Source organism: Oncorhynchus clarkii, chromosome 4, assembly GCF_045791955.1.
Source record: "Oncorhynchus clarkii lewisi isolate Uvic-CL-2024 chromosome 4, UVic_Ocla_1.0, whole genome shotgun sequence".
In the NCBI taxonomy this organism is placed as follows: Eukaryota; Metazoa; Chordata; class Actinopteri; order Salmoniformes; family Salmonidae; genus Oncorhynchus; species Oncorhynchus clarkii.
The window spans coordinates 90,133,688-90,159,592 of NC_092150.1; the positions used below are offsets into that span (position 1 = coordinate 90,133,688).

The 25,905-nt window shown below is 44.4% G+C and overlaps 1 protein-coding gene across 2 annotated transcripts in view; it reads left to right on the forward strand.

Moving 5' to 3' along the window:
* LOC139407432 (E3 ubiquitin-protein ligase RNF19A) overlaps window positions 1-25,905 on the forward strand; it is a 58,194-nt gene that overhangs the window by 15,270 nt on the left and 17,019 nt on the right. Inside the window, exons 2-4 of one of the 2 annotated variants that reach the window (XM_071151217.1) lie at window positions 1,193-1,747; window positions 14,524-15,005; window positions 16,142-16,347. In XM_071151217.1, the coding sequence (XP_071007318.1) occupies window positions 1,595-1,747; window positions 14,524-15,005; window positions 16,142-16,347 (841 nt within the window). In that variant the 5' untranslated portion in view covers window positions 1,193-1,594. Of the gene's footprint in view, window positions 1-1,192; window positions 1,748-14,523; window positions 15,006-16,141; window positions 16,348-25,905 lie in introns of those variants that run through there. The other variant, XM_071151218.1, reaches the window with a different exon arrangement.

A 25,905-nucleotide genomic window follows, 5' to 3' on the forward strand; every position in this document is an offset into this window, starting at 1 on the left:
TTCAGTATAAATATGTTATTTCCGTGACAGACTGACCAGGTGAATCCAGGTGAAAGATATGATCCCTTATTGATGTCACTTGTTAAATCCACGTCAGCCAGTGTAGATGAAGGGGAGGAGACAGGTTAAAAGAAGGATATTTAAGCCTTGAGATCATTGAGACATGGATTGTGTACAGTACCAGTCAAAAGTTTGGACACACCTACTCATTCAAAGGTTTTTCTTTATTTTTACTATTTTCTACATTGTAGAATAATATTGAAGGCATCAACACTATGAAATAACACGTATGGAATCATGTAGTAACCAAAAAAGTGTTAAACAAATGAAAATATATTTGTTTTTTTTTATTTCTTCAAAGTAGCCTCCCTTTGCCTTGATGACAGCTTCGCACACTCTTTGCATTCTCTCAACCAGCTTCATGAGGTAGTCACCTGGAATGCATTTCAATTAACAGGTGTGCCTTGTTAAAAGTTATGACTCTGTGAGTCCCAAATGGCACCCTATTCGCACTACTTTAGACCAGAGCCCTATTCCCTATATAGAACACTACTTTAGACCAGAGCCCTATTCCCTATATAGAACACTACTGTTGACCAGAGCCCTATTCCCTATATAGAGCACTACTTTAGACCAGATCCCTATTCCCTATATAGAGCACTACTTTAGACCAGAGCCCTATTCCCTATATAGAACACTACTGTTGACCAGAGCCCTATTCCCTATATAGAACACTACTGTTGACCAGAGCCCTATTCCCTATATAGAGCACTACTTTAGACCAGAGCCCTATTCCCTATATAGAACACTACTTTAGACCAGGGCCCTATTCCCTATATAGAACACTACTGTTGACCAGAGCCCTATTCCCTATATAGAACACTACTGTTGACCAGAGCCCTATTCCCTATATAGAACACTACTGTTGACCAGAGCCCAATGGTTAAAGGGTGCCATTTTCCCACTGATCGCTGAACAACGGTGTTCTTTAATATATACTGTATACTGTGAAGCATGGCCTTGTATTCTCCTCTGTGGCTGCATGCATCCCAAAAGGCACCCCGTTCCCGAAATAGTGCACAACTTTTGATTAGAGTCCTGCATTGTGTAAGGAATAGGGTGCCATTTAAGTCGTTGCCTGTGAGTGAGCGTTAGTTTGCAATATTGTAGCTAATCTCTTTTCTTTCCGCAGGGCGAGGGGCCGCTCATTCCCCTTGGTATAGAGAAGGATGAATGCCACTCTGTTCCAGACTAACTGAGAACGAGGGAGCAACAGAGGAAGAGAAGGAAGAGGAAGAGGTGGAAAGAGGAGAGGAACAAGTGAAGAAGAAGATTTTGAGATTCGTTCTCTCGACAGGGATCACCTCTTCACATCCGGACAATTATTTATCTCTGTTAGTCTCGCTCTCTCTCTCTTTTCCTCCATCGTCGACATCGTTCACTGCAGTGGCGCTACCTCTCCTAGACTTTGAGCCGTGAAGGGGCTCTAACACACACACACACACACACACACGTTTGGTCTGTGTCCTGTTGATCTGTTAATGCTGGTTAGCCCTGGCTGCCTGCCTGCTCGCTCCATCCCAATCTCCAGATCATGAAGAGGCCCAAGCAACAGACTCATCCCCTCAGCTTCCTCTCCTTCTTCAGCCGGAAGCCTAAATCCGATCCCAGGCTTGAGAGGCCTGCTGGGGCCCACAACAAGGAGGAGGTCTCCATCACTCTCACACCCAGCGAACATGCAGACCAGGTGAGAAAGGCTTATTCCCTTTACAGTGCACTACTTTTGACCAGAGCCCTATGGGGGAAAAGGCACCCTATTCCCTTTATAGTGCACTACTTTTGACCAGAGCCCTATGGGGGAAAAGGCACCCTATTCCCTTTATAGTGCACTACTTTTGACCAGAGCCCTATGGGGGAAAAGGCACCCTATTCCCTTTATAGTGCACTACTTTTGACCAGAGCCCTATGGGGGAAAAGGCACCCTATTCCCTTTATAGTGCACTACTTTTGACCAGAGCTCTATGGGGGAAAAGGCACCCTATTCCCTTTATAGTGCACTACTTTTGACCAGAGCCCTATGGGGGAAAAGTCACCCTATTCCCTTTATAGTGCACTACTTTTGACCAGAGCCCTATGGGGGAAAGGCACCCTATTCCCTTTATAGTGCACTACTTTTGACCAGAGCCCTATGGGGGAAAAGGCACCCTATTCCCTTTATAGTGCACTACTTTTGACCAGAGCCCTATGGGGGAAAAGGCACCCTATTCCCTTTATAGTGCACTACTTTTGACCAGAGCCCTATGGGGGAAAAGGCACCCTATTCCCTTTATAGTGCACTACTTTTGACCAGAGCCCTATGGGGAAAAGGCACCCTATTCCCTTTATAGTGCACTACTTTTGACCAGAGCCCTATGGGGGAAAAGGCACCCTATTCCCTTTATAGTGCACTACTTTTGACCAGAGCCCTATGGGGGAAAGGCACCCTATTCCCTTTATAGTGCACTACTTTTGACCAGAGCCCTATGGGGGAAAAGGCACCCTATTCCCTTTATAGTGCACTACTTTTGACCATAGCCCTATGGGGGAAAAGGCACCCTATTCCCTTTATAGTGCACTACTTTTGACCAGAGCCCTATGGGGGAAAAGGCACCCTATTCCCTTTATAGTGCACTACTTTTGACCAGAGCCCTATGGGGGAAAAGGCACCCTATTCCCTTTATAGTGCACTACTTTTGACCAGAGCCCTATGGGGGAAAAGGCACCCTATTCCCTTTATAGTGCACTACTTTTGACCAGAGCCCTATGGGGAAAAGGCACCCTATTCCCTTTATAGTGCACTACTTTTGACCAGAGCCCTATGGGGGAAAAGGCACCCTATTCCCTTTATAGTGCACTACTTTTGACCAGAGCTCTATGGGGGAAAAGGCACCCTATTCCCTTTATAGTGCACTACTTTTGACCAGAGCCCTATGGGGGAAAAGGCACCCTATTCCCTTTATAGTGCACTACTTTTGACCAGAGCCCTATGGGGAAAAGGCACCCTATTCCCTTTATAGTGCACTACTTTTGACCAGAGCCCTATGGGGGAAAAGGCACCCTATTCCCTTTATAGTGCACTACTTTTGACCAGAGCTCTATGGGGGAAAAGGCACCCTATTCCCTTTATAGTGCACTACTTTTGACCAGAGCTCTATGGGGGAAAAGGCACCCTATTCCCTTTATAGTGCACTACTTTTGACCAGAGCTCTATGGGGGAAAAGGCACCCTATTCCCTTTATAGTGGTTCCGGGTCCCTGTGTAACGGATGTGAAACGGCTAGCTTAGTTAGCGGTGCGCGCTAAATAGCGTTTCAATCGGTGACGTCACTTGCTCTGAGACCTTGAAGTAGTAGTTCCCCTTGCTCTGCAAGGGCCGCGGCTTTTGTGGAGCGATGGGTAATGATGCTTCGAGGGTGACTGTTGTTGATGTGTGCAGAGGGTCCCTGGTTCGCGCCCGGGTATGGGCGAGGGGACGGTCTAAAGTTATACTGTTACACCTATATAGTGGTTCCGGGTCAAACGCAGTGCACTACAGTACTTAGGGATTAAGATGCTGTGTCAGTTCATAGCCTCAGTATGTTTCCATTCATTTGAAAGCCTCTGTGTGTTTGTTTTCTCGTCCCCCCCAAACCCCTGCTGCCCTGCCGACTGTTTGTTCAATTAGCCAGTTGTCAAGTGTCTCCTGCATTCTGTGCAGGTTGGTGTTTCTCGTTGTGAATCTTGTTCTGGAGGCAGCTCTGCAGAGTGGTCACTAGCTGGCTCGGCCACAAAGTCATAAAATCCTATTTTAAACCTAACCTTAACCACACTGCTATCCCTAACCTTAAATGAAGATCGAAAAGCAAAGACTTCATGCATATTTACGATACACACCAATTTTGACTTTGCAGCTGGCCCATCTAGCGGAAATCGCTCAGTGCTGCCTCAAGGGCAAGACTCATCCCAATAAACATCAACCTGTGCATTTTGTTGCCAAGAAACAGAGTAGCTCACATCAGAGCTCTACCCGTCATCTACACATGCTTGTTTACACACGCCACAGTCTCTCTCTCTCGCTCTCTCGCTCTCTCGCTCTCTGTCTCTCTCTGTGTCTCTCTCTCTCTCTCCGGCCCCGCCTCCAACTGACAGAGCAGCTGTTGCATTTTTTTAAATGTTTTCCTCAAGTGAAGGAAAATAACAGCTGTCAGCTCCAACAATAATCTTTCTCATGGTTAATTACATTTTATATCGATTATATAATCATGTTTTTTCACCTGGCGGGTGACCGAGAAAGAAGATATTTTCTTCAACTGCCTGCAAGCACGAGTTTTTACAGAGTTAGCTAATATCTTTTAACTTGCCACAACAACATGCATTGAGACTAACCTAGGTAAGAATTGTTTTGGATAATAAAGCTCTGAGATAATGTCATTTTTTTTGTGTTTTGATATAATTTATACAGAACAAAAAAAATATAAACACAACAATTTCAATGATTTTACTCAGTTACATTTCATAAAGGAAATCAGTCAATTGAAATATATTATATATTTGTGACCTCCTGAGGTCACAAAGGGAAACGATACATTTGAGTCTTAATTTGTGGTGTGTGCCTTTTTTCTTGTGCATATATATCACCATATATTATGAACTATGAAGTACTCACATATATTTAAGCAATAAGGCCCGAGAGGGTGTGGTAAATGGCCAATATACCACGGCTAAGGGCTGTTCTTACGCACGACGCAATGCGGGGTGCTACGACACAGCCCTTAGCCGTGGTATATTGGCCATATACCACAAACCCCCAAGGTACCTTATTGCTATTATAAACTGGTTACCAACACAATTAGAGCAGTGAAAATTAACGTTTCGTTATACCCGTGGTATACTGTCTGATATACCACGGATTTCAGCCAATCAGCATTCAAGGCTCGAACCACCCAGTTTATAATTACAAATAGATGTATTATTCATATATGAATATATTGATCATAAATATTTTAAACAAAAACATTTAAATATATTTAAATATATGACTGTAAAACACCTATTGATTAAAAGGTTTTTATTTTCTTTCTACTATTTTCTACATAGTTTCTACTATTTTCTACATAGTTTCTACTATTTTCTACATAGATTCTACTATTTTCTACATAGTTTCTACTATTTTCTACATAGTTTCTACTATTTTCTACATATTTTCTACATAGTTTCTACTATTTTCTACATAGTTTCTACTATTTTCTACAGTTTCTACATTGTAGAATAATAGTGAAGACATCAAACTATGAAATATGAAATAACACATTTTATATTTGAGCTTCTTCAAATAGCCACCCTTTGCCTTGATGACAGCTTTGTACACTCTTGGCATTCTCTCAACCAGCTTCATCTGGAATGTTTTTTTCCAACAGTATTGAAGGATTTCCCATATATGCTGATCACTTGTTGGCTGCTTTTCCTTCACTCTGCGGTCCGACTCATCTCAAACCATCTCAATTGGGTTGAGGTCGGGGGATTGTGGAGGCCAGGTCATCTGATGCAGCACTCCATCACTCTCCTTCTTGGTCAAATAGCCCTTACACAGCCTGGAAGTGTGTTGGGTCATTGTCGTGTTGAAAAACAAATGATAGTCCCACTAAGCCCAAACCAGCCCAAACCAGATGGGATGGTGTATCACTGCAGAATGCTGTGGTAGCCATGCTGGTTAAGTGTGCCTTGACTTCTAAATAAATCACTGACAGTGTCACCAGCAAAGGACCCCCAGACCATCACACCTTCACACCACCTCCTCCATGCTTCACGGTGGAAATACACATGTGGAGATCATCCGTTCACCCACACTGCGTCTCACAAAGACACGGCGGTTGGAACCAAAAATCTCCCAATTTGGACTCCAGACCAAAGGACAAATTTCCACCGGTCTATTGTCCATTGCTCATGTTTCTTGGCCCAAGCAAGTCTCTTCTTATTTGTGTCCTTTAGTAGTGTTTTTTATTGTTGCAGCAATTCTACCATGAAGGCCTGATTCACACAGTCTCTTCTGAGCAGTTGATGTTGAAATGTGTCTGTTACTTGAACTCTGAAGCATTTATTTGGGCTGCAATTTCTGAGGCTGGTAACTAATGAACTTATACTCTGAGGCAGAGGAAACTCTGGGTCTTCCTTTCCTGTGGTGGTCCTCATGAGAGCCAGTTTCATCATAGCACTTGATAGTTTTTGTGACTACACTTGAAGAAATGTACAAAGTTTTTGAAATGTTCCAGATGGATTGACTGACCTTCATGTCTTAAAGTAATGATGGACTGTCATTTCTCTTTGCTTATTTGAGCTGTTCTTTCCATAATATGGACTTGGTCTTTTACGAAATAGGGCTATCTTCTGTATACCACCATTACCTTGTCACAGCACAACTGATTGGCTCAAACACATTAAGAAGGAAAGACATTCCACAAATTAGCTTTTAACAAGGCACACCTGTTAATTGAAATGTATGACTACCTCATGAAGCTGGTTGAGAGAATGCCAAGAGTGTGCAAAGCTTTCATTAAGGCAAAGGGTTGGAAGAATATTTATATATATATTATATATTTATATATATTTATTTGTTTAACACTTTTTTGGTTACTATAATGTAGAAAATAGTAAAACATTTTTTTGAAACTTGAATGAGTAGGTGTTCTAAAACTTTTTAAATAAATTTAAAAATCAAATATGTAAATATATTTATGAAATATACATTTCCTTCAGAAAATATTCAAATTGACTTTTTCCAAATGTTGTTGTTACAAAGTGGAATTAAAATTGTTTTTTAATTGTCTTTTTTGGTCAACAATCTACACAAAATATAATTCTAACATTTATTAAACATTTATGAAAAATAAAACACTAATATATCTTGATTAGGTTAGTATTCACCCCTCCTGAGTCACTACATGTCAGAATCAACTTTTGCAGTGATTACAGCTGTGGGTCTTTCTGGGTAAGTCTCTAAGAGTGATTACAGCTGTGGGTCTTTCTGGGTAAGTCTCTAAGAGTGATTACAGCTGTGGGTCTTTCTGGGTAAGTCTCTAAGAGTGATTACAGCTGTGGGTCTTTCTGGGTAAGTCTCTAAGAGTGATTACACCTGTGAGTCTTTCTGGGTAAGTCTCTAAGAGCGATTACAGCTGAGAGTCTTTCTGGGTAAGTCTCTAAGAGTGATTACAGCTGAGAGTCTTTCTGGGTAAGTCTCTAAGAGTGATTACAGCTGAGAGTCTTTCTGGGTAAGTCTTTAAGTGTGATTACAGCTGTGAGTCTTTCTGGGTAAGTCTCTAAGAGTGATTACAGCTGTGAGTCTTTCTGGGTAAGTCTCTAAGAGTGATTACAGCTGTGAGTCTTTCTGGGTAAGTCTCTAAGAGTGATTACAGCTGTGAGTCTTTCTGGGTAAGTCTCTAAGAGTGATTACAGCTGTGAGTCTTTCTGGGTAAGTCTCTAAGAGTGATTACAGCTGTGAGTCTTTCTGGGTAAGTCTCTAAGAGCGATTACAGCTGAGAGTCTTTCTGGGTAAGTCTCTAAGAGTGATTACAGCTGTGAGTCTTTCTGGGGTAAGTCTCTAAGAGCCGTGAGTCTTTCTGGGTAAGTCTCTAAGAGTGATTACAGCTGTGAGTCTTTCTGGGTAAGTCTCTAAGAGTGATTACAGCTGTGAGTCTTTCTGGGTAAGTCTCTAAGAGCCGTGAGTCTTTCTGGGTAAGTCTCTAAGAGTGATTACAGCTGTGAGTCTTTCTGGGTAAGTCTCTAAGAGTGATTACAGCTGTGAGTCTTTCTGGGTAAGTCTCTAAGAGCGATTACAGCTGAGAGTCTTTCTGGGTAAGTCTCTAAGAGTGATTACAGCCGTGAGTCTTTCTGGGGTAAGTCTCTAAGAGCCGTGAGTCTTTCTGGGTAAGTCTCTAAGAGTGATTACAGCTGTGAGTCTTTCTGGGTAAGTCTCTAAGAGTGATTACAGCTGTGAGTCTTTCTGGGTAAGTCTCTAAGAGCCGTGAGTCTTTCTGGGTAAGTCTCTAAGAGTGATTACAGCCGTGAGTCTTTCTGGGTAAGTCTCTAAGAGTGATTACAGCTGTGAGTCTTTCTGGGTAAGTCTCTAAGAGTGATTACAGCTGAGAGTCTTTCTGGGTAAGTCTCTAAGAGTGATTACAGCCGTGAGTCTTTCTGGGTAAGTCTCTAAGAGTGATTACAGCCGTGAGTCTTTCTGGGGTAAGTCTCTAAGAGCCGTGAGTCTTTCTGGGTAAGTCTCTAAGAGTGATTACAGCTGTGAGTCTTTCTGGGTAAGTCTCTAAGAGTGATTACAGCTGTGAGTCTTTCTGGGTAAGTCTCTAAGAGCCGTGAGTCTTTCTGGGTAAGTCTCTAAGAGTGATTACAGCTCTGAGTCTTTCTGGGTAAGTCTCTAAGAGTGATTACAGCCGTGAGTCTTTCTGGGTAAGTCTCTAAGAGTGATTACAGCTGAGAGTCTTTCTGGGTAAGTCTCTGAGCTTTACACACCTGGATTGTACAATATTTGCCCATGACTCTTTTTTTTTATTTTTATTGAAGTTGGTTGTTGAACATTGCTAGAAAGCCATTTTCAAGTCTTACCATACATTTTCAAGCTAATTTAAGTCGAAACTGTAGCTAAGACATTCAGGGTCATTCAAAGTTGTCATGGTAATTAACTCCAGTGTATATTTGGCCGTGTGCTTTAGGTTACTGCCCTGCTGAAAGGTGAATGTGTCTCTGTGTCTGTTGGAAAGCAGATTGAATCAGGTTTTCCTCTAGGATTTTGCCTTTTGACAAACACACACACACACACACACACTCTAAAGTAATGTGTTGACATACTAAGGGTAGGTAGGGTAGCATAGCCAGCGGCGCTCGTGTTTCACTGTAAAGGATGATTGCCATTGCTAGCTAGATAGCTAGCTAAATCAGTTGCCTAGCAACAAACATCTTAAGAAGATTCGCTAGACGATATTTGATTAAATCTTAATCTATTGTTGAGTAATTGCTCGTGTTTTAGTTTTTTTTTTCTTAAGTTTTTGCACAATAAGTGTTTTGTGAATCTGGGCCCAGTCTAAATTGAATTTATGATGATAGATACATAGGAAGTTTATACATGACGGCTTTGTAGATAAACACAAGAGAATATAATTTGCAAAAACACCACTAGCCAAATATTAATGGGGATGGTTCATCAGGATAAAGTCAATCAACGAGGAGTTTGCTATTTTTTTTTTTTTGCAGTAATCTGTGTAGGTTTCACTATTAGCTGAGTCAAGTTGAACACAAGACAGATATTCTTCAATCTGATTTGAGGCATGTGTAAACCAGTCTAGATTTAGATATCCAAGCACAACCAGTTCACATACCAGAAATCATTTTAAATAATCAGAAATCATGCCAACAGCCTTCGCCCGAGCGCCTGGGGTTCGGGAAGACCACAGCAATAAATATATGCATATTTTGGTTTATGGACACTTTTTTTGTTAAACCAACAGCTCACACATTTTAAGACAGCATGATAACATAAGAGAAGATCTTACATACAGTGCCTTGCGAAAGTATTCGGCCCCCTTGAACTTTGCGACCTTTTGCCACATTTCAGGCTTCAAACATAAAGATATAAAACTGTATTTTTTTGTGAAGAATCAACAACAAGTGGGACACAATCATGAAGTGGAACGACATTTATTGGATATTTCAAACTTTTTTAACAAATCAAAAACTGAAAAATTGGGCGTGCAAAATTATTCAGCCCCCTTAAGTTAATACTTTGTAGCGCCACCTTTTGCTGCGATTACAGCTGTAAATCGCTTGGGGTATGTCTCCTATCAGTTTTGCACATCGAGAGACTGAACTTTTTTCCCATTCCTCCTTGCAAAACAGCTCGAGCTCAGTGAGGTTGGATGGAGAGCATTTGTGAACAGCAGTTTTCAGTTCTTTCCACAGATTCTCGATTGGATTCAGGTCTGGACTTTGACTTGGCCATTCTAACACCTGGATATGTTTATTTTTGAACCATTCCATTGTAGATTTTGCTTTATGTTTTGGATCATTGTTTTGTTGGAAGACAAATCTCCGTCCCAGTCTCAGGTCTTTTGCAGACTCCATCAGGTTTTCTTCCAGAATGGTCCTGTAGTTGGCTCCATCCATCTTCCCATCAATTTTAACCATCTTCCCTGTCCCTGCTGAAGAAAAGCAGGCCCAAACCATGATGCTGCCACCACCATGTTTGACAGTGGGGATGGTGTGTTCAGGGTGTTGCTTTTACGCCAAACATAATGTTTTGCATTGTTGCCAAAAAGTTACATTTTGGTTTCATCTGACCAGAGCACCTTCTTCCACATGTTTGGTGTGTCTCCCAGGTGGCTTGTGGCAAACTTTAAACAACACTTTTTATGGATATCTTTTAAGAAATGGCTTTCTTCTTGCCACTTTTCCATAAAGGCCAGATTTGTGCAATATGCAACTGATTGTTGTCCTATGGACAGAGTCTCCCACCTCAGCTGTAGATCTCTGCAGTTCATCCAGAGTGATCATGGGCCTCTTGGCTGCATCTCTGATCAGTCTTCTCCTTGTATGAGCTGAAAGTTTAGAGGGACGGCCAGGTCTTGGTAGATTTGCAGTGGTCTGATACTCCTTCCATTTCAATATTATCGCTTGCACAGTGCTCCTTGGGATGTTTAAAGCTTGGGAAATCTTTTTGTATCCAAATCCGGCTTTAAACTTCTTCACAACAGTATCTCGGACCTGCCTGGTGTGTTCCTTGTTCTTCATGATGCTCTCTGCGCTTTTAAAGGACCTCTGAGACTATCACAGTGCAGGTGCATTTATACAGAGACTTGATTACACACAGGTGGATTGTATTTATCATCATTAGTCATTTAGGTCAACATTGGATCATTCAGAGATCCTCACTGAACTTCTGGAGAGAGTTTGCTGCACTGAAAGTAAAGGGGCTGAATAATTTTGCACGCCCAATTTTTCAGTTTTTGATTTGTTAAAAAAGTTTGAAATATCCAATAAATGTCGTTCCACTTCATGATTGCGTCCCACTTGTTGTTGATTCTTCACAAAAAAATACAGTTTTATATCTTTATGTTTGAAGCCTGAAATGTGGCAAAAGCTCGCAAAGTTCAAGGGGGCCGAATACTTTCGCAAGGCACTGTAAATAGCCACCCCTCCCCCTTATGTTTTTTACATTACACATTTTTCAGTCCGCAATGGCAACGTCCTTATCCATAATCAAATTATTAAACCAGGTCTCTGAGATAACCAGAACGTCTGGGCAAGTGTCAAGCACCCAGACACCCAGAAAGTCCAGTTTAGACATCAGGCTTCGCATATTACTATGTAACAGTAAAACCCCTCTGTGAGATTTGAAAACAGCAGGAGTATCCATGGTGACACAACACTCAATAGAACTGGATAATCTAGCCACGATAAACTTCCTGATTGGATTCAAAGTCACTGAGCAAATAGTAGAATTCAGGTAAATTTTGCATAATATTACTATTGACTAACACCCCTATGCTGACAAGCACATGTAGCAAAACAATATCTTGATATAAAACTATTAATAGCATAATAGCTAACAACAGTGGGTTCCTTACGACGGCTAACAGAGCGATCAATGGAAATTTAAATTAACAGACACAGAATTACTATTGACAAAACCCTTTTCAATATTGGAAGCTGTGGTGGAATGATATCGTTGTGATTTAATGGTAGTAATTACCCTTTGAGGAGCTTGATTTGATCAGTCGATGCCTCAGCGCTGCCTTGTAGTGTTTGGACAGGATTGATTATTTTATTTCACCTTTATTTAACCAGGTAGGCCAGTTGAGAACAAATTCTCATTTACAACTGCGATCTGGCCAAGATAAAGCAAAGCAGTTCGACACAAACAACAACACAGAGTTAGTTACACATGGAATAAACAAACATTACAGTCAATAACACAATAGGAAAAAAAGTATATATACAGTATGTGCAAATGAGGTGAGATAAGGGAGGTAAGGCAATAAATAGGCAATGGTGGCAAAATAATTACAATTTAACAATTAAACACTGGAGTGATAGATGTGCAGAAGATGAATGTGCACATAGAGATACTGGTGTGCAAAGGAGCATAACATTATGGGGATGAGGTAGTTGGATGGGCTATTTACAGATGGGCTATGTACAGGTGCAGTTTTTATTTTTTTTTATTCTTCAACTTTGACGTTACATTGTATTTGGTGTAGATCGTTGACAAAAAAATGACACAGCCATTTTTATCCAACTTTGAAACACACAAAAAAGTTAAATGTCCAGTGGAGGAAATACTCTCTGAAAGCACTGCATATGTCAAGGTTTTAGACTTCGGTATGGGTTCCTCTCTGATTTCTCTCATGGTATGGGTTCCTCTCTGATTTCTCTCATGGTATGGGTTCCTCTCTGATTTCTCTCATGGTATGGGTTCCTCTCTGATTTCTCTCATGGTATGGGTTCCTCTCTGATTTCTCTCATGGTATGGATTCCTCTCTGATTTCTCTCATGGTATGGGTTCCTCTCTGATTTCTCTCATGGTATGGATTCCTCTCTGATTTCTCTCATGGTATGGGTTCCTCTCTGATTTTTCTCATGGTATGGGTTCCTCTCTGATTTTTCTCATGGTATGGGTTCCTCTCTGATTTCTCTCATGGTATGGGTTCCTCTCCGATTTCTCTCATGGTATGGGTTCCTCTCTGATTTCTCTCATGGTATGGATTCCTCTCTGATTTCTCTCATGGTATGGGTTCCTCTCTGATTTCTCTCATGGTATGGGTTCCTCTCTGATTTCTCTCATGGTATGGGTTCCTCTCCGATTTCTCTCATGGTATGGGTTCCTCTCTGATTTCTCTCATGGTATGGATTCCTCTCTGATTTCTCTCATGGTATGGGTTCCTCTCTGATTTTTCTCATGGTATGGGTTCCTCTCTGATTTTTCTCATGGTATGGGTTCCTCTCTGATTTCTCTCATGGTATGGGTTCCTCTCCGATTTCTCTCATGGTATGGGTTCCTCTCTGATTTCTCTCATGGTATGGTTTTCTCTCATGGTATGGGTTCCTCTCCGATTTCTCTCATGGTATGGGTTCCTCTCTGATTTCTCTCATGGTATGGATTCCTCTCTCTCTCATGGTATGGGTTCCTCTCTGATTTCTCTCATGGTATGGGTTCCTCTCTGATTTTTCTCATGGTATGGGTTCCTCTCTGATTTCTCTCATGGTATGGGTTCCTCTCTGATTTCTCTCATGGTATGGGTTCCTCTCCGATTTCTCTCATGGTATGGGTTCCTCTCTGATTTCTCTCATGGTATGGGTTCCTCTCTGATTTCTCTCATGGTATGGTTTTCTCTCATGGTATGGGTTCCTCTCTGATTTCTCTCATGGTATGGGTTCCTCTCTGATTTCTCTCATGGTATGGGTTCCTCTCTGATTTCTCTCATGGTATGGGTTTCTCTCATGGTATGGGTTCCTCTCTGATTTCTCTCATGGTATGGGTTCCTCTCTGATTTCTCTCATGGTATGGGTTCCTCTCTGATTTCCCTCATGTTAGGGGCTCCTCTCTGATTTCTCTCATGTTAGGGGCTCCTCTCTGATTTCTCTCATGGTATGGGTTCCTCTCTGATTTCTCTCATGGTATGGATTCCTCTCTGATTTCTCTCATGGTATGGGTTCCTCTCTGATTTCTCTCATGGTAGGGGTTCCTCTCTGATTTCTCTCATGGTAGGGGTTCCTCTCTGATTTCTCTCATGGTAGGGGTTCCTCTCTGATTTCTCTCATGGTATGGGTTCCTCTCTGATTTCTCTCATGGTATGGGTTCCTCTCTGATTTCTCTCATGGTAGGGGTTCCTCTCTGATTTCTCTCATGGTAGGGGTTCCTCTCTGATTTCTCTCATGGTAGGGGTTCCTCTCTGATTTCTCTCATGGTATGGGTTCCTCTCTGATTTCTCTCATGGTATGGGTTCCTCTCTGATTTCTCTCATGGTATAGGTTTCTCTCATGGTATGGGTTCCTCTCTGATTTCTCTCATGGTATGGGTTCCTCTCTGATTTCTCTCATGGTATGGGTTCCTCTCTGATTTCTCTCATGTTAGGGGCTCCTCTCTGATTTCTCTCATGGTATGGGTTCCTCTCTGATTTCTCTCATGGTAGGGGTTCCTCTCTGATTTCTCTCATGGTATGGGTTTCTCTCTGATTTCTCTCATGGTATGGGTTCCTCTCTGATTTCTTTCATGGTATGGGTTCATCCACTGGAGAACTAGAGAACATTGTTTCCAAGCTCATGAGCTACATGAAGATGTAGAGAGACATTCAGCTCGATGATGGTTGTTAGTACAGAAAACATCTGATATATATTCTTTTGTGAGTTTTATCAAGTGAAAAGTGAAAACACATACATTACTTTGGGGACGAAGCAGCTCTGGACACTAATGCTACTTTTCTAACCTTTCTGTCTGTCCATCTGGCAGGACCAGAACATCACAGCCGAAGAGGGCGGGATCGAGCAAGGCGACTTCGAGGCGGCATCGTCAGGGGTGACGGGTGACGACCCTGGCGCTGCGGTGGAGGTGGAATGCTGCGGTGGCGGAGCCAACAGCTCTTCCACAGGTGTCCTATCCCTCTCCTCTTCCAGCCAGGACCAGCTATTGGATGATCACCACTTGGAGGAGTGTCCTTTATGCCTCCTCAGCCAACCACGATGCCGGTTCCCTCGCCTCTCTTCCTGTTCCCACCGGGCCTGCTATGACTGCCTGAGACAGTACCTGAAGATTGAAATCTCAGAGAGCAGGGTGGGCATCGCCTGTCCGCAGTGCCCCGAGGCGTTTGCGCCGCAAGATGTGCGGACCATCCTGGATGACCTGACGCTGCTGGAGAGATTCGAAGAGTACCAGCTGAGACGGTTTCTGGCAGCCGACCCGGACACGCGCTGGTGTCCAGCACCCGACTGCAGGTAGAGACACCGAGTCATTCAGTTCATTCTACTGATTCAGATTCGTTTATAGAGTCAGAAGCATCATATTTCAGGGAGTCAATAGTACCAGCTCAGGAGGTGCCCTGCGCCTGGCTGGCTGCCTGCCTGACTGCAGATAGAGCCATTGGAACAAGTACACCATCTGATAATTACGTTCATTAAAAATATTAGAGTCAGTCAGCACTATCCAGGGAGTCACGTAACAGGAGTAAAGGAGTTCTCAGCGAAGTGACTTTCATATTATGACGAATATGATATAATATAAAATGATACAAAGACTTCTCACACAGTATCTGCTCATGTGCTCGAGTGTCCCTTCACGCAGTTACAACGTGGTAGATACGGGACCATAAACAGCAGAGAAGTTGAGCCTTGCGCTTCAATTCTCTTTAGTGCATGTGTGGGTGTGGATGTGGGTACGCACTGTGGCCCCTCGTGATTAATTTCCTATTTTATTTGTGCCGCCCCCAACCCCCATCAGTTGGCTGTTCTATATCAGACGATGTTGATTTTACAGACAAGACACAATGGGCCTCCAGTATTTATTTGACGAGGTATTACTGGGCCAGGAAGTGAGCAGGAAGTGAGCAGGAAGTCTTTCAAGTATCCAGCAATTGTATAAGCCTTGAATTCGTAGCTGTGACTCATATTCCTAATAGACACACATTCCACAAGGTCTTAGACTTCTTAGGAGCTTAATACTAGAGCCTATTCAGTTTTTCAATGTGTGTGTTATTTTGTGTGTGAGACTGACTGTGTGTGTGTGTGTGTGTGTGTGTGTGTGTGTGTGTGTGTGTGTGTGTGTGTGTGTGTGTGTGTGTGTCTGTTTTCACTGTGTGTGACAAAATTAGTTTTAGTGACATTTTGAGTAAAATTTCTACAGAATTCTGTGTGTGTGTCTGTCTGACAGGTCCATGCTTCCGTCTTATGTTTTCGAGACTATGCATGACTATATTGTAGCAACCTTCTGGGCACAATAGGATGACCGTTTCTCGTTAAAAAAAATTGACAAAGTTTTCTTGTCTATTTGGTATACATTCTATTCTCTCTGTGTCTCCTCAGCAAGGTAACATAATGTCTTAAATTATCTGTTCTGTTCTCCTCTCTGTCTCCAGCTTTGCAGTGATAGCGTATGGCTGTGCTGAGTGTCCTAAGCTAAGCTGCGGGCGTGAGGGCTGCGACACAGAGTTCTGCTACCACTGTCGGCAGCTGTGGCACCCCGACCAGACGTGTGACCAGGCTCGACGCCAGCGAGCACGCCACACTTCCGGGGGAAATGATGCCTCCACATTATACGTCTTCAACGAGGAGCCTGGAGGAGGTTGGGGAGACACAGGGACACAGATAGCCATACTGTATATTTACATGTACTAAGTCCTATACATACAGTACATGGCCAAAAGTATGTGGACACCTGCTCGTCAAATATCTCATTCCATGGGCATTAATATGGAGTTGGTCCCCCCTTTGATGCTATAACAGCCTCCACTCTTCTGTGAAGGCTTTCCACTAGATGTTGGAACATTGCTGCTATAACAGTCTCCACTCTTCTGGGAAGGCTTTCCACTAGATGTTGGAACATTGCTGCTATAACAGCCTCCACTCTTCTGGGAAGGCTTTCCCCTAGATGTTGAGGACATAGCTGCTATAACAGCCTCCACTCTTCTGGGAAGGCTTTCCCCTAGATGTTGGAACATTGCTGCTATAACAGCCTCCACTCTTCTGGGAAGGCTTTCCCCTAGATGTTGAGGACATAGCTGCTATAACAGCCTCCACTCTTCTGGGAAGGCTTTCCCCTAGATGTTGGAACATTGCTGCTATAACAGCCTCCACTCTTCTGGGAAGGCTTTCCCCTAGATGTTGGAACATTGCTGCTATAACAGCCTCCACTCTTCTGGGAAGGCTTTCCACTAGATGTTGAGGACATAGCTGCTATAACAGCCTCCACTCTTCTGGGAAGACTTTCCCCTAGATGTAGGAACATTGCTGCTATAACAGCCTCCACTCTTCAGGGAAGGCTTTCCCCTAGATGTTGGAACATTGCTGCTATAACAGCCTCCACTCTTCTGGGAAGGCTTTCCCCTAGATGTTGGAACATTGCTGCTATAACAGCCTCCACTCTTCTGGTAAGGCTTTCCCCTAGATGTTGAGGACATAGCTGCTATAACAGCCTCCACTCTTCTGGGAAGGCTTTCCCCTAGATGTTGAGGACATAGCTGCTATAACAGCCTCCACTCTTCTGGGAAGGCTTTCCCCTAGATGTTGAGGACATAGCTGCTATAACAGCCTCCACTCTCCTGGGAAGGCTTTCCACTAGATGTAGGAACATTGCTGCTATAACAGCCTCCACTCTTCTGGGAAGGCTTTCCACTAGATGTTGGAACATTGCTGCTATAACAGCCTCCACTCTTCTGGGAAGGCTTTCCACTAGATGTTGGAACATTGCTGCTATAACAGCCTCCACTCTTCTGGGAAGGCTTTCCCCTAGATGTTGAGGACATAGCTGCTATAACAGCCTCCACTCTTCTGGGAAGGCTTTCCCCTAGATGTTGGAACATGGCTGCTATAACAGCCTCCACTCTTCTGGGAAGACTTTCCCCTAGATGTTGAGGACATAGCTGCTATAACAGCCTCCACTCTTCTGGGAAGGCTTTCCCCTAGATGTTGGAACATTGCTGCTATAACAGCCTCCACTCTTCTGGGAAGGCTTTCCACTAGATGTTGGAACATTGCTGCTATAACATCCTCCACTCTTCTGGGAAGGCTTTCCACTAGATGTTGGAACATTGCTGCTATAACATCCTCCACTCTTCTGGGAAGGCTTTCCACTAGATGTTGGAACATTGCTGCTATAACAGCCTCCACTCTTCTGGGAAGGCTTTCCCCTAGATGTTGAGGACATTGCTGCTATAACAGCCTCCACTCTACTGGGAAGGCTTTCCCCTAGATGTCGGAACATTGCTGCTATAACAGCCTCCACTCTTCTGGGAAGGCTTTCCACTAGATGTTGAGGACATTGCTGCTATAACATCCTCCACTCTTCTGGGAAGGCTTTCCACTAGATGTTGGAACATTGCTGCTATAACAGCCTCCACTCTTCTGGGAAGGCTTTCCACTAGATGTTGAGGACATTGCTGCTATAACATCCTCCACTCTTCTGGGAAGGCTTTCCACTAGATGTTGGAACATTGCTGCTATAACATCCTCCACTCTTCTGGGAAGGCTTTCCACTAGATGTTGGAACATTGCTGCTATAACAGCCTCCACTCTTCTGGGAAGGCTTTCCCCTAGATGTTGAGGACATTGCTGCTATAACAGCCTCCACTCTACTGGGAAGGCTTTCCCCTAGATGTTGGAACATTGCTGCTATAACAGCCTCCACTCTTCTGGGAAGGCTTTCCCCTAGATGTTGAGGACATAGCTGCTATAACAGCCTCCACTCTTCTGGGAAGGCTTTCCCCTAGATGTTGGAACATTGCTGCTATAACAGCCTCCACTCTTCTGGGAAGGCTTTCCCCTAGATGTTGAGGACATAGCTGCTATAACAGCCTCCACTCTTCTGGGAAGGCTTTCCCCTAGATGTTGGAACATTGCTGCTATAACAGCCTCCACTCTTCTGGGAAGGCTTTCCCCTAGATGTTGGAACATTGCTGCTATAACAGCCTCCACTCTTCTGGGAAGGCTTTCCACTAGATGTTGAGGACATAGCTGCTATAACAGCCTCCACTCTTCTGGGAAGACTTTCCCCTAGATGTAGGAACATTGCTGCTATAACAGCCTCCACTCTTCAGGGAAGGCTTTCCCCTAGATGTTGGAACATTGCTGCTATAACAGCCTCCACTCTTCTGGGAAGGCTTTCCCCTAGATGTTTGCTGCTATAACAGCCTCCACTCTTCTGCTTTCCCCTAGATGTTGAGGACATAGCTGCTATAACAGCCTCCACTCTTCTGGGAAGGCTTTCCCCTAGATGTTGCATAGCTGCTATAACAGCCTCCACTCTTCTGGGAAGGCTTTCCCCTAGATGTTGAGGACATAGCTGCTATAACAGCCTCCACTCTCCTGGGAAGGCTTTCCACTAGATGTAGGAACATTGCTGCTATAACAGCCTCCACTCTTCTGGGAAGGCTTTCCACTAGATGTTGGAACATTGCTGCTATAACAGCCTCCACTCTTCTGGGAAGGCTTTCCACTAGATGTTGGAACATTGCTGCTATAACAGCCTCCACTCTTCTGGGAAGGCTTTCCCCTAGATGTTGAGGACATAGCTGCTATAACAGCCTCCACTCTTCTGGGAAGGCTTTCCCCTAGATGTTGGAACATGGCTGCTATAACAGCCTCCACTCTTCTGGGAAGACTTTCCCCTAGATGTTGAGGACATAGCTGCTATAACAGCCTCCACTCTTCTGGGAAGGCTTTCCCCTAGATGTTGGAACATTGCTGCTATAACAGCCTCCACTCTTCTGGGAAGGCTTTCCACTAGATGTTGGAACATTGCTGCTATAACATCCTCCACTCTTCTGGGAAGGCTTTCCACTAGATGTTGGAACATTGCTGCTATAACATCCTCCACTCTTCTGGGAAGGCTTTCCACTAGATGTTGGAACATTGCTGCTATAACAGCCTCCACTCTTCTGGGAAGGCTTTCCCCTAGATGTTGAGGACATTGCTGCTATAACAGCCTCCACTCTACTGGGAAGGCTTTCCCCTAGATGTCGGAACATTGCTGCTATAACAGCCTCCACTCTTCTGGGAAGGCTTTCCACTAGATGTTGAGGACATTGCTGCTATAACATCCTCCACTCTTCTGGGAAGGCTTTCCACTAGATGTTGGAACATTGCTGCTATAACAGCCTCCACTCTTCTGGGAAGGCTTTCCACTAGATGTTGAGGACATTGCTGCTATAACATCCTCCACTCTTCTGGGAAGGCTTTCCACTAGATGTTGGAACATTGCTGCTATAACATCCTCCACTCTTCTGGGAAGGCTTTCCACTAGATGTTGGAACATTGCTGCTATAACAGCCTCCACTCTTCTGGGAAGGCTTTCCCCTAGATGTTGAGGACATTGCTGCTATAACAGCCTCCACTCTACTGGGAAGGCTTTCCCCTAGATGTTGGAACATTGCTGCTATAACAGCCTCCACTCTTCTGGGAAGGCTTTCCACTAGATGTTGGAACATTGGTGCTATAACAGCCTCCACTCTACTGGGAAGGCTTTCCCCTAGATGTTGAGGACATTGCTGCTATAACAGCCTCCACTCTACTGGGAAGGCTTTCCCCTAGATGTTGAGGACATTGCTGCTATAACAGCCTCCACTCTTCTGGGAAGGCTTTCCCCTAGATGTTGGAACATTGCTGCTATAACAGCCTCCACTCTTCTGGGAAGGCTTTCCACTAGATGTTGGAACATTGCTGCTATAACAGCCTCCACTCTTCTGGGAAGGCTTTCCACTAGATGTTGGAACATTGCTGCTATAACAGCCTCCACTCTTCTGGGAAGGCTTTCCACTAGATGTAGGAACATTGCTGCTATAACAGCCTCCACTCTTCTGGGAAGGCTTTCCCCTAGATGTTGGAACATTGCTGCTATAACAGCCTCCACTCTTCTGGGAAGGCTTTCCACTAGATGTTGAGGACATAGCTGCTATAACAGCCTCCACTCTTCTGGGAAGACTTTCCCCTAGATGTAGGAACATTGCTGCTATAACAGCCTCCACTCTTCAGGGAAGGCTTTCCCCTAGATGTTGGAACATTGCTGCTATAACAGCCTCCACTCTTCTGGGAAGGCTTTCCCCTAGATGTTGGAACATTGCTGCTATAACAGCCTCCACTCTTCTGGTAAGGCTTTCCCCTAGATGTTGAGGACATAGCTGCTATAACAGCCTCCACTCTTCTGGGAAGGCTTTCCCCTAGATGTTGAGGACATAGCTGCTATAACAGCCTCCACTCTTCTGGGAAGGCTTTCCCCTAGATGTTGAGGACATAGCTGCTATAACAGCCTCCACTCTCCTGGGAAGGCTTTCCACTAGATGTAGGAACATTGCTGCTATAACAGCCTCCACTCTTCTGGGAAGGCTTTCCACTAGATGTTGGAACATTGCTGCTATAACAGCCTCCACTCTTCTGGGAAGGCTTTCCACTAGATGTTGGAACATTGCTGCTATAACAGCCTCCACTCTTCTGGGAAGGCTTTCCCCTAGATGTTGAGGACATAGCTGCTATAACAGCCTCCACTCTTCTGGGAAGGCTTTCCCCTAGATGTTGGAACATGGCTGCTATAACAGCCTCCACTCTTCTGGGAAGACTTTCCCCTAGATGTTGAGGACATAGCTGCTATAACAGCCTCCACTCTTCTGGGAAGGCTTTCCCCTAGATGTTGGAACATTGCTGCTATAACAGCCTCCACTCTTCTGGGAAGGCTTTCCACTAGATGTTGGAACATTGCTGCTATAACATCCTCCACTCTTCTGGGAAGGCTTTCCACTAGATGTTGGAACATTGCTGCTATAACATCCTCCACTCTTCTGGGAAGGCTTTCCACTAGATGTTGGAACATTGCTGCTATAACAGCCTCCACTCTTCTGGGAAGGCTTTCCACTAGATGTTGGAACATTGCTGCTATAACAGCCTCCACTCTTCTGGGAAGGCTTTCCCCTAGATGTTGGAACATTACTGCCATAACAGCCTCCACTCTTCTGGGAAGGCTTTCCACTAGATGTTGGAACATTGCTGCTATAACAGCCTCCTCTCTTCTGGGAAGGCTTTCCACTAGATGTTGGAACATTGCTGCTATAACAGCCTCCTCTCTTCTGGGAAGGCTTTCCACTAGATGTTGGAACATTGCTGCTATAACAGCCTCCACTCTTCTGGGAAGGCTTTCCACTAGATGTTGGAACATTGCTGCTATAACAGCCTCCACTCTTCTGGGAAGACTTTCCCCTAGATGTTGGAACATTGCTGCTATAACAGCCTCCACTCTTCTGGGAAGACTTTCCCCTAGATGTTGGAACATTGCTGCTATAACAGCCTCCACTCTTCTGGGAAGACTTTCCCCTAGATGTTGAGGACATTGCTGCTATAACAGCCTCCACTCTTCTGGGAAGACTTTCCCCTAGATGTTGGAACATTGCTGCTATAACAGCCTCCACTCTTCTGGGAAGACTTTCCCCTAGATGTTGGAACATTGCTGCTATAACAGCCTCCACTCTTCTGGGAAGGCTTTCCACTAGATGTTGGAACATTGCTGCTATAACAGCCTCCACTCTTCTGGGAAGGCTTTCCACTAGATGTTGGAACATTGCTGCTATAACAGCCTCCACTCTTCTGGGAAGGCTTTCCACTAGATGTAGGAACATTGCTGCTATAACAGCCTCCACTCTTCTGGGAAGGCTTTCCCCTAGATGTTGGAACATTGCTGCTATAACAGCCTCCACTCTTCTGGGAAGGCTTTCCACTAGATGTTGAGGACATAGCTGCTATAACAGCCTCCACTCTTCTGGGAAGACTTTCCCCTAGATGTAGGAACATTGCTGCTATAACAGCCTCCACTCTTCAGGGAAGGCTTTCCCCTAGATGTTGGAACATTGCTGCTATAACAGCCTCCACTCTTCTGGGAAGGCTTTCCCCTAGATGTTGGAACATTGCTGCTATAACAGCCTCCACTCTTCTGGTAAGGCTTTCCCCTAGATGTTGAGGACATAGCTGCTATAACAGCCTCCACTCTTCTGGGAAGGCTTTCCCCTAGATGTTGAGGACATAGCTGCTATAACAGCCTCCACTCTTCTGGGAAGGCTTTCCCCTAGATGTTGAGGACATAGCTGCTATAACAGCCTCCACTCTCCTGGGAAGGCTTTCCACTAGATGTAGGAACATTGCTGCTATAACAGCCTCCACTCTTCTGGGAAGGCTTTCCACTAGATGTTGGAACATTGCTGCTATAACAGCCTCCACTCTTCTGGGAAGGCTTTCCACTAGATGTTGGAACATTGCTGCTATAACAGCCTCCACTCTTCTGGGAAGGCTTTCCCCTAGATGTTGAGGACATAGCTGCTATAACAGCCTCCACTCTTCTGGGAAGGCTTTCCCCTAGATGTTGGAACATGGCTGCTATAACAGCCTCCACTCTTCTGGGAAGACTTTCCCCTAGATGTTGAGGACATAGCTGCTATAACAGCCTCCACTCTTCTGGGAAGGCTTTCCCCTAGATGTTGGAACATTGCTGCTATAACAGCCTCCACTCTTCTGGGAAGGCTTTCCACTAGATGTTGGAACATTGCTGCTATAACATCCTCCACTCTTCTGGGAAGGCTTTCCACTAGATGTTGGAACATTGCTGCTATAACATCCTCCACTCTTCTGGGAAGGCTTTCCACTAGATGTTGGAACATTGCTGCTATAACAGCCTCCACTCTTCTGGGAAGGCTTTCCACTAGATGTTGGAACATTGCTGCTATAACAGCCTCCACTCTTCTGGGAAGGCTTTCCCCTAGATGTTGGAACATTACTGCCATAACAGCCTCCACTCTTCTGGGAAGGCTTTCCACTAGATGTTGGAACATTGCTGCTATAACAGCCTCCTCTCTTCTGGGAAGGCTTTCCACTAGATGTTGGAACATTGCTGCTATAACAGCCTCCTCTCTTCTGGGAAGGCTTTCCACTAGATGTTGGAACATTGCTGCTATAACAGCCTCCACTCTTCTGGGAAGGCTTTCCACTAGATGTTGGAACATTGCTGCTATAACAGCCTCCACTCTTCTGGGAAGACTTTCCCCTAGATGTTGGAACATTGCTGCTATAACAGCCTCCACTCTTCTGGGAAGACTTTCCCCTAGATGTAGGAACATTGCTGCTATAACAGCCTCCACTCTTCTGGGAAGGCTTTCCACTAGATGTTGAGGACATAACTGCGGGTATTTGCTTCGGTTCAGCAACAAGAGCATTAGTGAGGTCAGGCACTGATTTTGGGCGATTAGGCCTTCAGGCTCGCAGTCCGCGTTCCAATTCTTTCCAAAGGTTTTCGAAGGGGTTGAGGTTAGGGCTCTGTGCAGGCCAGTCAAGTTCTACCACACTGATCTCGACAAACCATTTCTGTATGGACCTCGCTTTGTGCATGGGGGCATTGTCATGCTGAAACAGGAATGGGCCTTCCCCAAACTGTTGCCACAAAGTTGGAAGCACAGAATCGTCTACAATGTAATTGTATGCTGTCATGTTAAGATTTTCCCTTCAATGGAACTAAGGGGACTAGCCTCATCCACCAAACGTTACAGTGACACTATGCATTTAAAAAAAAAATATATATATATTTTTTTTTTATTTCACCTTTATTTAACCAGGTAGGCCAGTTGAGAACAAGTTCTCATTTACAACTGCGACCTGGCCAATATAAAGCAAAGCAGTGCGACAAAAAACAACAACACAGAGTTACACATAAACAAACGTACAGTCAATAACACAACAGAAAAGAAAAATATAAAAATCTATGTACAGTATGTGAAAATGTAGAAGAGTAGGGAGGTAGGCAACAAATAGGCCCTAGAGGCGAAAATAATTACAATTTAGCATTAATATGGGAGTGATAGATGTGCAGATGATGATGTGCAAGTAGAGATAATGGGGTGCAAAAGAGCAAGAGGGTAAGTAATAATATGGGGATGAGGTAGTCGGTGTGCTATTTACAGATTGGCTGTGTACAGGTATAGTGATCGGTAAGCTGCTCTGACAGCTGATGCTTAAAATTAGAGGGCGATATGAGTCTCCAGCATCAGAGATTTTTGCAATTCGTTCCAGTCATTGGCGGCGGAGACCTGGAAGGAAAGGTGGCCAAAGTAAGTGTTGGCTTTGGGGATGACCAATGAAATATACCTGCTGGAGCGCGTGCTACGGGTGGGTGTTGCTATGGTTACCAGTGAGCTGAGATAAGGCAGGGCTTTACTTATAGATGACCTGGAGCCAGTTGGTTTGGCGACGGATATGTAGCGAGGACCAACGAGAGCATACAGGTCGCAGTGGTGGGTAGTAGATGGGGCTTTGGTGATAAACGGATGGCACTGTGATAGACTACATCCAGTTTGCTGAGTAGAGTATTGGAAGCTATTTTGTAAATGACATCGCCGAAGTCGAGGATCGGTAGGATGGTCAGTTTTACGAGGGTATGTTTGGCGGCATGAGTGAAGGAGTCTTTCTTGAGAAATAGGAAGCCGATTCTAGATTTAATTTTGGATTGGAGATCCTTAATGTGAGTCTGGAAGGAGAGTTTACAGTCTAACCAGACACCTAGGTAGTTGTAGTTGTCCACGTATTCTAAGTCCAGAGTAGTGATGCTAGTCGGGCGGGAGGGTGCGGGCAGCAATCGGTTGAAGAGCATGCACTTATTTTACTAGCATTTAAAAGCAGTTTGAGGCCACGGAAGGAGTGTTGTATGGTGTGGAAGCTCGTTTGGAGTTTTGTTAGCACAGTGTCCAAAGAAGGGCCAGATGTATACAAAATGGTGTTGTCTGCGTAGAGGTGGATCAGAGAATCACCAGCAGCAAGAGCGACATCATTGATATATACAGAGAAAGGAGTCGGCCGAGAATTGAACCCTGTGGCACCCCCATAGAGACTGCCAGAGGTCCGGACAACAGGCCCTCCAATTTGACACACTCAACTCTATCTGAGAAGTAATTGGTGAACCAGGCGAGGCAGTCATTCGAGAAGCCAAGGCTTCAGCTAGTCTACTGATAAGAATGCGGTGATTGACAGAGTCGAAAGCCTTGGCCAGGTTGATGAAGACGGCTTAGAATACTTGGACAACTACAAATACCTCTTTTATCGATGGCGGTTATGATATCATTTAGGACCTTGAGCGTGGCTGAGGTGCACCCACAACCAGCTCGGA